Source organism: Sceloporus undulatus, chromosome 2, assembly GCF_019175285.1.
Source record: "Sceloporus undulatus isolate JIND9_A2432 ecotype Alabama chromosome 2, SceUnd_v1.1, whole genome shotgun sequence".
NCBI lineage: Eukaryota > Metazoa > Chordata > Lepidosauria > Squamata > Phrynosomatidae > Sceloporus > Sceloporus undulatus.
In genome coordinates, this window is record NC_056523.1 from 73,011,598 (window position 1) to 73,024,963 (window position 13,366).

Sequence of the window (13,366 nt, forward strand, 5' to 3'; positions counted from 1 at the left end):
ATATCAAGAGTCTACTTCTATTTACTTTGAGTTTCTCTTCATTCTTATATAAACAAAAAACAAAAAACAGGAGACAGCCCTGCTGAGAGCAAGGACACAGTGAATACTCCTAGGATCCATAGCTGGCACTTGAGCATTACATGACAATTAAGTACAAAACAAAGCTAATCATGATTGACGGAAGTCCCTGAAGCATTCTAACTCCTTCCAAACCACCCTTCTCTACTAAGTGACCTTCGTGACTAATGAGCAGCAAAAGGCATCAGTCTCAATTGAATAGGTACTATCACGTTTCCTCAGTTTCTCCCCTCATGGCTAGAGTATTTTTTACATTTACACACCATGCTGCCAATGTATATATACAGATGATACAATCAAGTAGCTACAGGAGACCCAATTCAGTAAAGTTCTCAGCACACACACTCTGATGTTTATCACACTATGCTCTTAAAGAGCTACTATTCCAGTGTGACTCCTCTAGAGGCCTCCTGTTGCATGCTGGGATTGGCAGTTTTAAGGAGCTAAACTTCTCTGCCTGAGAATTCTAAATACCCCTCCTTAAAACTGCCAATCCCAGCATGCAACAGGAGGCTGCTAGAGGAGTCACACTGGAATAGTACCTCTTTAAGAGCTCGTCTGATAAACACCTCTGATCCCTAAGGATCCATGCTGCCCAGCATCCCTTGTAGTTAACTGTCTACAGTAGAAGTAGGAAATTTATAAAATATCTGAAGAACTGACAAAAGGAAGGAAGAAGGATTAGATAGTTATACAGATATGACATTCTTTCAGGGTCACAGGATCATTACTTGACTGCAAAAATGCAAACTATTTATTGGCATATCCACAGGTCACTCGCTTTTGAATTGACATCAGCTACATCAAAAGTCAGCAAGGAAAATGGCAGTGGCTTCTGTGGGAAAATTCATGAAATGAAATCATTAATTCACACAGACCTGGGGATTTTTAATATAGCTGTTTATAAAGCGCTGAGGGAACCACAAAGGACAGGTGCTATTTTAGGACTAAGTATTATTAAGACTGAAGATGACTTCTAAATCAAACTAGATATAACAAAAACATTCTAATAATGTCCCCATGCAAGATTTTCTTTATAATGGCACAGGAGGGGCAAACTGGTAAGCACATTTTCTTATAATAGCTATTATTTCTAGATTTTCCTGGCTGTCACATTTCCACCAATAAGGAGTAACAAGTAATCATAGCTAGATAAAGAGACCAAATGGGCAGAGGAACATGGGAAAAGAAAGGCTCAGCATCTTCTAAGTTGCTCAGAATCTTTGCTCCACAATTTTCTTCAGTGTTATGAAGAGGTGCACAATAGACTGCAGGGTATGCTCCAAATTATTCAGGACTTGGCCTAATTATTTTAAGGTCAGTTACCTCATTATATCATGTCTGCTAAACTGTATGACTGTGGTCAGCATACAATACATGCCTGGTGGCAACCGTAAAAATCCAGGACCAATCGTTGACTTGGGTTTACAAAGATTGCAGGTAGTTCAGTTCAATTCATCCTTATTATAGTCATAGACCACCATAGGTAAAATGGGGATACAGTATAAAAGAAGGTAAAAACAAGGTAAAAACACAGGTTAAAAACAGTATTTAAAGTATCTTTTTAGATTCCAGTGTACCAGACAAGATTGGTACACTGCAGGGGTCATTGCCTGACAAATTTTAAACGCAACTGCACAGAGGCTGGCAACATTGTATGTTATAGCAGGGCTGATGTCTGAAAGCAACAGAGAAGTGTAAAACTGATGGTGTGTCCTTGGTATTTATGCAACAGAGGTGAAATAAGGCTGAAGCGGATGTCCCTGCAGTATGAGCACTGGAGTAGTACCATGCTCTGTTGTCTCTATTAGGCCAGAGTCACGGGGTATAGTCTATCTGAGAAGGGGATTTTCTTATATTGGTCTTCAAGGACAGCTGATGGAAACGCATGGCATCGTACCAAAGAAAAGGCTCTCTGGTTTTTATATACTTTGGGTTTTGCTAAGTATGCCATAGGTGTTGCCAAATATCTACTGGAGTCACTAGCAATAAAAGTTGGAGCACTAGCTACATCTAGTTGTTGTTCTGTATCTACCATCCGTTGTTTGATTATTGCTTTAGCCTTATCATATCCCATGCTGAGCAGAAGATCTGGAGAGAAGCCCAGTGAAGAGATTTTAGTCATCACCATCTGTTTCCATGTAGACTGGAATTCATCAGTCAGGGTTAGTGGAGCAAGGCCGGTGGAAAAGGATAGTCTGAGCCAGTAACTGAGTACAGTCACTCATTTCTAGATTTTCCTGGCTGCCACATTTCCACCAATAAGGAGTAACAAGTAATCATAGCTGCACTCGACTGCAAGTAGAGACCACTTGATATTTTCTCCAAGAAACCATGGCTGCCCTGATCTGCTGTTGCTTAGAGGGTAAGGAAATGAAGCACAAAGGCTCCCATCACTGCCAATGCAACTGGCCTGATGTGCCCTCACAATGAGATGCATGTTCACACAGGCATCCCATTGAAAGTAATTTAGTGCAGAGCAACAACACCAACATTTGGATGGGGATATTTTTCCTCTGAGCATATTATCCCACTGGGATGCCCTCCCCCCGACCACCATCTTGAGGGGAGAGAAACAGGCAAGAAACAACAGGCCTCTGCCTGCCAAGCTGAAGAGCCCTCCCCCCGACCACCATCTTGAGGGGAGAGAAGCAGAGGGTTTTTCTGGTTACTTGCTTTGTTGTTGTATATGCATATGTATGCTGTAAACCACTTTGATCGTAGGAAAAGCGGTATACAAATAAATCATATTATTATATTATTATTATTTGACTGCACATCCCAATGCAAGGCAGCACTGGATACTGTATATGGATTTGTTCCTCTCCCACACAAACCTTTGTCCCCTTGCAAGCAATCCATTTCATTTTTGTAATAAATGTGTGTATATGTGAGGCAAACCCTCATTCCCCCCCCCCCACACACTCTGATTTAAACTTTAATCCCACCCACATGTAGCTACATTTTAAACAGACTAAACAACCAGATTTGTAACCCATGCTATTAAAAGTTACTGAGCCAGACTACTGCTGCATCCCCACCCGCAACATGGCCAGCCCCAGACAAAGGGGATAAAATCAATCCAAAATGAATATGTTCAAGCTGGGAGCCTCTGAGACACAACAAAGCTGAACCCTCTATCCTGTGCTTTACTCACTAGGAACCTTTTCTGAAGCACTCACAAACATATCCTAATATATAAAAACCAGAGCAAGAAAAAAAAGCTTCCCATTCAATTCACAAACAAGTCCTGGTTTCAGACTGTCTGTGAGCAGAATGAAAATTCTCCACCAAAATTCTTGGAGACTTAATAGGTAGTGGCGAGTAAAACAGCAAGTGGCTTAGATGAACAAAGAGAAATAATCTTTTATTTATTTATTTTATTGATATTCACAATGCTGAAAGATGTCAGACTGACAAATGTGGATAACACCACTGCATTTTGAAAAGAGAGAGTGCTATGGTTCAATTTGGCTTGAAGTCCTACACTGCAACATAGAAGCCCCACTCCTGAATATCAAATATGTGGGGACAGCTGTGAGAAAATGCCATTCTAAGATGCCAAATGACACTCTTTTTCCATTGGTGAGTGGTTTAGGGACAATAGATGTTATTGTGTTATTCAAGGTAAGGAGATGTGAATTTGATAAATGCCTAACTGGCAGATTCCTTGGAACCCCCACATGGCCTCTTAGCTTTCTAAACAGGAAGAGCAAGCTATCTGAAACAAACAAACAAACAAACCAACAAATAAATAAATAAATAAATAGGTTTGATTGATTCACATCCATGTAGAGAGCATGCATGACATAGTGGTTAGAGTAGTGGACTAGAATGCTAGAGAACAGAGTTCGATTCCTAGCTCGGCCACAAAATCCACTGGGTGACCTTGGGCAAGTCACCTGGTCTCAGCCTCAAGGGAAGGCAAAGGCAAACTTCGTCAGAACAAATATCGCCCAGAAAACTCCATGACAGGTTCACTTTAGGTTTGTCGGAAACAACTTGAAGGCACACAACACACACACACACAAGACAAGTTGTATATGGGGGGTAAGGGAAGGCTCTAGCTCCTACCTCCGATGGAAACATGTCAGAACTCTAATTACAAAGGCTGAGCAGAATTACAATTATCTTAAATGCTCCTTTTCAATAGCCTTTGACATCAACAAGGATATGGATCTGAAATTTCATATCCTGAGTATAGAGGTAAGGGTTTGCTTTACTCTGGTTAGAAAATGGAGGAAAGAAAAGGCAGACCTTCGGACACAGGTCAGAATGTAAAACCTTGTGACAACTTGGGGTCACCCTACAAGCAGAATGCTTGTAAGGACTGTGGTACTTTTGATCATCCCCTATGTAATAATAAATCTTCTGGCAAAAATGAGATAACTAAGAGTCACTGTTCCAATGCTGTTGTACTTGCAAAGCCTCTTACAAGAAAGAGGTATTCCCTTTATTGCTTCCATATCAACCACCTGCTCCCCATTTACTTCAGTGTCAAGCCATATAAATAAAACACATAATAACAATTACATAGCGTAACTGATGTTCACTATGCACCTGAACTGCAGAAGTACGAAAAGGTTTAAGCATTTAACACATTATCATATGCAATAAGTACACTTGCCTTCATCTAGGGACAATAGCTCAGTGGAAACCTAAAGAAGACACCTAACAGTCATTTCTGGATTTTTGCAACAACAAAAAAGAGGCGGGTCTGTGATGCAAAAAGGCAAAAGGCTTCCTTCCAGCCTTGTTTTTTCTCTTTTTTAAAAGACAAATAGAATAAAATACAGTTAGCTGGCCCTTTTTCAGCATGTCAATGGGGATGCTTTGATGGAGAGTTCCTGCATGGCAGAATGGGGTTGGACTGGATGGCCCTTCGTGGGGTCTCTTCTAACTCTATGTTTTTATGATTAATTAATTAATATATGGAATCAATCTAAGATGATGAATCGTGGCTGTGGAGTCCTATGGCCCTGCTCCAGGCAATGCTAGACTCCAGGCCCCATCATCCAGCAGCACCACAGACTGATGGGAACTGCAGTTTAATAAGGCTGCACACTGCAGAAATAATCCAGTTCGACACTGCTTTAATGCTATGGAAAATCCTGCGATTTGTAGTATGTTGTGCCACCAGAGCTCTCTGACAAAGAAGGCTAAATGTCTCACAAAACTACAATACCCAGATATTGTTGTTGTTGTTATTTTCTTATATCCTGCCTTTCTCCCAATATACAGACTCAAGGTGGTGATTTTCCATAGCATTAATCTATAGTATATCTTTCTACAATGTAGATGGACACCTCCATTACATAATTTGTTGAGGATGCTTTGACTGGGAGTTCCTGCATGGCAGAATGGGGTTGGACTGGATGGCCCTTCTAGGGGTCTCTTCAAACTCTATGATTCCATGATTCTATAGCACTCTGAGCCTACTGTGATTTTAATAGTTTTTAAATGTATAAAGGTATAAAGTCTTATAATGTAAGCCATGCACTGATGGACTATTGCACTATAATTTTTTATTGATTGATTTTATACCCTGCCTTTCTCCCAAAATAGGATTCTCTTAAAGGCGTTTGTTTAATATAAAAAGAAAGGAACGTATAATGGCTTGGAATTAAAAATTATGGTAGATAGATAGATAGATAGGACTTGGAATTAAAAGGTGTGTGTGTGTGTGTCTCAAAATTAAAAATCCCTCTTGGAAGTGGGAATGAAATGTGTGGATGCAGCCTGGGTTCGTAGCTCAGCTCAGATGTTGGAATACAGTGTCTCAAAGCATGAGCAGAGTGTCTCTGAGCATGAACAGAGTGGCTGCCACTCATTGCTCGAGCAGCTGCACTTTGCTTTATCGAGCTGAATTTATCTGATGTAAACACCTTCAGAGGAAGGACTCAGTTTGCATCTGCACTGAAAAAATAATCCAGTTTGATGCCACTTTAACTGCCCTTGGCTCCATGTTGTGAAATGCTGGGATTTGTAGTTTGTTGTGGCACCTGACAGATGACTCAACTACAGTTCCCAAGATTCCATTGCACGAACCATAACGGAAGTTAAAGTGGTGCCATCAAGGTGTCGAGGGTAAACGCTCGACCCTCTTTTTGTGTCTTGGGGGGGGCTCTTGGCCTCTCAAAATGGTGGCACTTAGTCTTGACCCCCCCCTTCCCAAAATCCTGGCTACGTCCTTGGCTGTCTGTATAGCCCTTTAGTCCCTTGACATGAATGTCTAGTCTTAACCGACTGCAGGGGGCAGTGCTCATCTGGTGATCGTGTGGCCAGCATGACTGCAACTAACACTGTTACCTTCTCATGGAAGTGGTACCTATTTATCTACTTGCATTTGCATGCTTTCGAACTGCTAGGGTGGCAGAAAATGTGACGAGTAATGGGAGCTTACCCCATCATGTGGCACTCGGGCCTTGAACTGCCAACCTGCCGTTCTTGCATTCAACAATGTCAGCTTCTTAACCACTTGAGCCACTGCATCTGCTGGTAGCTTGAGCTATATGTAAAGGATCTTCATGCTGGTTTAGATGACAGTATTTATACACCATATGCAACACATAAAGTACTTAGCAACTGAAAACAATGTGTATTTTTGATGCACAAGATGTGAGCATGTGGGCACGTGGGTAGCTAGCAGTTTGTGACACTGCAGAACTATAGGAATTGCTGCCGACAGCTCTTACCAAGAATACCCTAGATATATCTCAGTTAACAAAGGAGATGTGTTCCTGAGCATTATTTCTTTAACAAAAAATGTTGGACAACCAGGTCAGATAAACATTGCATAAGTGAACAAAAATGTTTTGAACCTGTTATAGACCATTTAAAGGCTTCTTCGTAAAAAACATAAAGAGATGACTTTTTATTTCAAGAGCCTCCACTTTTCTTATGACTTCTGTTTTGGTGCTTTTAAAAAACATGCTGATGGTAGCTGGTGAGTCAGGCTTGTCTTCCCTTTTCTCTGTTTTGCTTTTTACACATGCTCAGTAAATGATTCTGGGAGAAGCCGAAGTTGACTTTGCCTGCTGTAGATGGGCACATAACACGGCTACAGTACATTTGGCTAGAATAGGATCCCACTCTTTCCCTGCTCAAACTTTTTAAAATGCAGACATACTGCTGCAACCTGGCATCACAAGTCTGTGTTTTCCAGCCCTCCTTCACCATCCTCCTGATACTAATACTGATGCTGGTGGGGTTTTATTTTTTGTTTTGTTTTTAAAAACAACAACAACAACAACAACACAGAGAATGAGGAAGAAAGGGAAGTGAGCTGGGCTGGCATAAAAACCCATTGAAAAAAGAAGCTTCATTGTCAGCTTTGTGAACTGAGGTATACACACAAATCTCTTTTAGCTGTTGCAGCAAGGTACTGCATTTTCTGGCATGTAAGACTACTTTTTAACCCAGGAAAATATTCTCAAAAGTCGGGGGTCGTCTTATACGCCAGGTGTCATCTTGTAGGGCAGGTGCTGAAACTTCTAAGCTGGACTGGAGAATCTGCGGTCGCCGCATATGGTGGGGGGAGCTCATCCCCACCGTATGCCACAATCATATGAAAGCAGCTACCATTCTGATAGTCTTGGAGACAGGGAGGGCTGGGCAGGCAGGGAGAGCTGACCAATCCAAGCAGGCTTTGTATACAGCCTGCTAAGTATCCTGCTAAGTACCTGCATGCCATAAGCATTTGAATTAAAATTACCATACTGAAATCAAATCTGATGGTTTTTTTAATTTTTATTTGGTGTGCGTTGGAAGAGGGGTAGTCTTATACGGTGTGCATATCCCAAGCTCTATATTTTAACTGGAAAAGTTGGGGGTCGTCTTATACGCCGGAAAATACGGTAAGTTGTACTATCAAGATGCCATTTAAAGTTATTCAAAATTTCAAACAAATATGATTTCAATACAGTTGTGTGAGAAGAACAGCTAAAATGTGACTCATCTATAAACAGACATCCCATCATAATATTTGTGTTGCCCATCAGGAAAAGCCATGGTAAGCATTAATTTAACTGTAACTATTATGAACCATGGATAGCATGAGACAGAAAAGAAAAATGAATGGTCTGAAAAATCGGAGAAGCAATTGCAAAGAGAATGGCATATTTGTAGGATTAAAAAACACAGGAACTTGAATTGTCCTGTCAGGCCATTCCACAATCTAAGGTCTAATCTGCACTGTAGAAATAAAGCAGTTTAATACCACCTTAACTGCCATGGTGCAATGCTATGGAATATTTAGACAGATATTTAGACATCAGAGTCCCCTTACAGACAACGCTAAATACCTCAAAGAAACTACAATTCCCAGAATTCCATTGTATTGGGCCATGCAGTTAAAGCAGTGTCAAAATGCATCATTTCCACAGTGCAAATTATACCTATAATAAATGAGGAAATGTAAAGACAAAGGATGACAGAAACTCTTGCACATGGACACTGCATATTTAAACTACAGAATAACCAAGCCCTGTTATTCTGAACCTAAGAAGCAAACAGTTGTTTTGTTGATTAAGGAGACATGTTATGACAACATATGGGAATCTTTGTGTTAGAAAAAGAAACTTCTAAGGCAAAGAATATACATGTGATGATGTGAACTCGTATCTGTCCTTTCTGACAAAATGCTGGTTTATATTTAATATGAGCCTGACATTTTAAGAAGCCAATTAAGAAACTCAATCTATCACATTAGTTATGAACAATAAATAGCCTTTCCTGCTTTTCAAACCAAGCTCATAATGCCTTACAAGTTCAAAAAAAAAAAAAAAGGGGGGAAGGGAGTATAGCCTGGTCATACAGCATACAGTCTGCATATACGTATGAATGCCTAAAATTATAAATGTCATCCTTCCTATAGTAAATATTCACAGAGCAGCTAACCACAGAAGAAATGTAAAAAGACTCAAGTCTCTTCCTTCTCAGAAATTTTATTTAAAAGAATCTCTACTACAGGTAGTAGAAAAGGGAAAAACCTTTACTCAAGTCGCTGGTGAGTTATTTTGAGCGCAACAGAGATGCGGAATTTGATGGACCAGTGGCATGGGCCAGATATTTACAAACTGTTAATCTTTTCAAGAAGTATAATGCGTTATTAACATTACAGAGGACAGTTTTCCTTTGGTACTTCATATCTTCATACATTTTATGATTCACATGTACCTGTTATATCTGTTCGAGCATCTTCAACCTCTGTTGCTGCTGCTCTGTTTTTTTTCTCCAACTCTTTCATTTCAGGCACGTAGAAGTCCCCTTGACGAGCAAGGGGGCACACAAAATAAATTTGGTCACCCTTGTAGATCTCCAGTCTGGGATGGGCACATAGTTTCCTCTCCTAAAAGAAATAATACACAGACGTGTTGAAGACTTTTCCCCCTGTCTTTCTCTCATTATGATACAACCAATGCATACATCTCTGAACAGTTTTCAAGATGATTCTCTTGATCAACAATTCACAAACTGTGGCCTCTCAGTATTCCACTGAGATGGTCTCATTTTTGGTTTGCATGCTAAGACATATTTGTCCAATTCCCTCTGCTTTATCCTTTTTAGACACCAGGGGACCAAATTTTTAAAAAGCAAAAGCATCTTATGAAACAGAGCAAGAGCTTTCAGGCTGAGAGATAAAACGGATAATAAATTGCAAAAGATTGGGAGTGCTTAGCAGATCAATGAACTGTTCCTCAGAAGCAGATCCATATTCCATTGTGCTGAATTCTACAATCCCTGCTTTGAGCACCAGTACAAAATAGTGTGGGATTCATTTGAGAAAGAACATTTGAAACACGGGTCAAAGTGGGTCAAAAATGGGAAAAGGTTACAATTTAAATCCATTCTAAATTATCATGAGAAAGATGCTATTAATTCAGGTTTCCACATTCTTTTCTCCTGGTTCATCTATAATTACACTACTTCAAGCTCAGCTGGTTTACAGAGGACCAGAAGATAAATGGTTGAGCACATGATTTCCATGTAAGATGATCTGGGTTCAGTCCTGGCATATCTAGTCAAATGATCTCTGATAGCACAACTAGAAAAAGAAAGATGTCCTGCGGAGATGAAACTAGTGGTACTGCATTATTCTTTATTCATTTTCAGTGTAATGCATATAACAAATGTGTGTAAATTTGCTTCACATGTAATACATGGATAAAGTTGGGTGTAAAGTTCACAAATATTCTCATAGGGAAATACCCATTTTGTTTCAGCACTGTTTGTAATCTTGCTTTCTTTTAAACAAATGATCTTTTTATTGATTTTAAAATTGCAATATGACAATTTAAGTATTGGACAAAGACTCCAGAAGACCAGGATCAAATCCATACTCAGCCATCGAAACCCACTAGGTGACCTTGAGCAAGACACAGTATAGTGGCGCAGTGGTTAAATGCCTGTACTGCAGCCATTCACTCAAAACCACAAGGTTGTGAGTTCAAGACCAGCAAAAGGGCCCAAGCTCGACTCAGGCTTGCATCCTTCCGAGGTGGCTAAAATGAGTACCCAGACTGTTGGGGGCAAATTAGCTTACTTGCTAATTAGCTTACTTGCTGTTCACCGCTATGATCTTTGGAATAGCGGTATATAAATAAAACAAATTATTATTATTATTATTAAAAGGAAGGCAATGGCAAGCCTCACCTGAATAAATCTTGTCAATAAAACCCCATAACAGGACTGTTGTTAGTATGAGTCTACGTGAAGGCACACATACACAGAAAGAAAGAAAGAAAGAAAGAAAGAAAGAAAGAAAGAAAGAAATGCAACAACAAAGCATAAAGGAGCAGTTTATCTGTGAATGGAAATTAGCCAAACTGACTCTCTTATTTTGTGCACCTTTGAGCTGAGATCCCTATGGAATCTACCATACTGCACCCTGATCTAACATGTCAGCTAAGGAAATACTCTCAGGCTGGAGAATAGCAGCTCCTCCCTCACCAAACTGCCAGTCTACCAGAATTATTAGTTGGCTAATGAGTAGGTTTATTGGCCACAGAAACATAGGAGGCTGCCATATACTGTCAGACTATTGGCCCATCTAACCTAATATTGTCATCTCTGATTTGCAGCAGTTCTCAAAGTTTTCAGGGAGGATTCTTTCCTAGACATGTGTCAAGGCTGGGAATCATGTAGCCTTCCAGATGTTCCAGTGGGGACTGCCATCCCCACAACGATTCATCATTGGTTATGCTGGCTGTGGCTCCTGGGACCTGCAGTCTGACAATACAGTGGTGCCTCGGGTTACGAAATTAATTCGTAACGCGGCCGCTTTCGTAACCCGAAAAGCCTTCGTAAGCCGAATTGCCATAGGCGCTAATGGGGAAAAGCCGCGATTCCGTGCGAAAAAGCCGAAAAAAGCACCAAAAGTTTTTTCGTAACCCGAAAAAACATTCGTAACCCGAAACAATAATTCCCTATGGGATTTTTTCGTATCCCGAAAATTTCGTAACCTGGGTATTTCGTATCCCGAGGTACCACTGTATTGGGAGGCAACATGATTCCTGACCATTTGGAGAGCTCTGCAGGGCTGACCCAGCTTAGCTTCTAAAACTAGATGAGATTCAAGGAGTTATGGTGGCATGATTAGAAGTATAATGTCTAGATCAAGGGAAGTAATAGTGCCACTCTTTTCTGCTTTGGTCAGGCCTCACCTTGAATACTGTGTCCAGTTCTGGGCAACACAATTTTAAAAAGGATGTTAAGAAACTGGAGTGTGACCAAAGGAGGGTGACCAAAATGGTGAAGGGTCTGGAAACCATGCCCTATAAAGAATGACTAAGGGAGCTGGGGATGTTTAGCCTGGAGAAGAGAAGATTAAGAGGTGATATGATAGCCCTTTTTAAATATTTGAAGGGATGTCATATTGAGGAGGGAGGAAGCTTATTTTCTGCTGCTCCAGAGAATAGGACCTGGAACAGTAGATGTAAGCTACAGGAAAAGAGATTCCATCTCAACATTAGGAGGAACTTCCTGACAGTAAGGGCTCGGAGTGTAGTACAGTCTCCTTTCTTAGAGATCTTTAAACAGAGGCTGGATGGCCATCTGTCGGGTATGCTTTGATTGAGAGTTCCTGCATGGCAGGGGGTTGGACTGGTTAACCCTGTGGTCTCTTCCAACTCTATGATTCTATGATTTTATTACAGATCAGTGGGGCAGTAATTCTTTCCTTCCATTATCAAAAGGCCCCCTTCCTTCTTTCTCTTCAGCTCTCATTCAGCTCCTGCAGCATTAATATAGAGGCTGAGGTGTCCTATCTACTGGTCTTAAGTGAAAGAGAAAATCTATACTTGGAGAAAAGTGGGTAGTGGCAAGAAAGATTGATTATATTACCTTATTTCTAAAAAGTCTTTTATACAAAGCATCTCAAATATTTTGCATAATGCTGTCTTATTTATCTCCTCTTTCTTAGTTTTCTTCTTTGTTTCTTAGTTGTTGTTTTTGTATTTATCCCTTTTATATAGAATGTGAAACACTGGAAATGCTGTAATTTACTGTTGTCTTGGGGACACAGCAGCAAACAAGAAAAGCCATGAACAAAGGGCTGAAATGCTTACCTCTCTGCTTTCAAAAGTTGTTTCTTTCTTCTCGCTTAGGAGTTTATCAGACAAGGGAAATTGGAAGTATAATCCAATGGCAATCTGAACGCAATCATGGAGTTTAACGTTATTGTGTGCTAGACTACCACACGCAATTTCGGGCAATGGGAAGTCAGTCCGAACGCAATCATGGGGTTTCACGTTATTGCGTGAGAGGTGATCACACTCAATTTCAGGCAATGGCAAGCTATTTTGGGGCAATGGGAAGTCAGTTTGAATGCAATTTCAATTCACGTAAATTCGCTGAACTAGCGAATTCACGTGAATGCGTTCTGTCTCCACTTTCTTTTCATTCGAAATTAAGAGAAATTCCTTCTGTGCGATAAACTTCTTAGAGACACAATGCCTAATTCTATTTTCCTCTGAGCTTCAGGTTTTAAAATGCCTTTGTCCCCCTGGTTAACAATGTCCCAAATTTCTCTTTAGTAGCTTCCTAAATACTGGTGTTACTTTGCTGCCTGTTACTAACACATTCAGCAATGCTAACTGAAGTAAAGCTGCTGCTAGGAGGGTCCTGCCACAGTTGAAAACCTTCCCGTCAGCATGAAGGTGGGCTTTTTCAAAAAACACCAAAATTCTCTGGGTAATTAATATAATCCAGGGAAGACAGATATAAGCAGCTTTTTCCAGAAATGTGTAGCTGGGACAGCGGGGTGTATGTATATCTAAATCTGAATACG

General features: G+C 40.4%; 1 protein-coding gene across 4 annotated transcripts in view; it reads right to left on the bottom strand.

Annotated features, from left to right (window-relative positions):
• TEX264 (testis expressed 264, ER-phagy receptor) overlaps window positions 1-13,366 on the bottom strand; it is a 229,785-nt gene that overhangs the window by 44,053 nt on the left and 172,366 nt on the right. For all 4 annotated transcript variants that reach the window (XM_042450265.1, XM_042450264.1, XM_042450267.1 and 1 more), the window contains exon 4: window positions 9,256-9,427. In XM_042450265.1, the coding sequence (XP_042306199.1) occupies window positions 9,256-9,427 (172 nt within the window). The remainder of the gene's footprint in view (window positions 1-9,255; window positions 9,428-13,366) is intronic.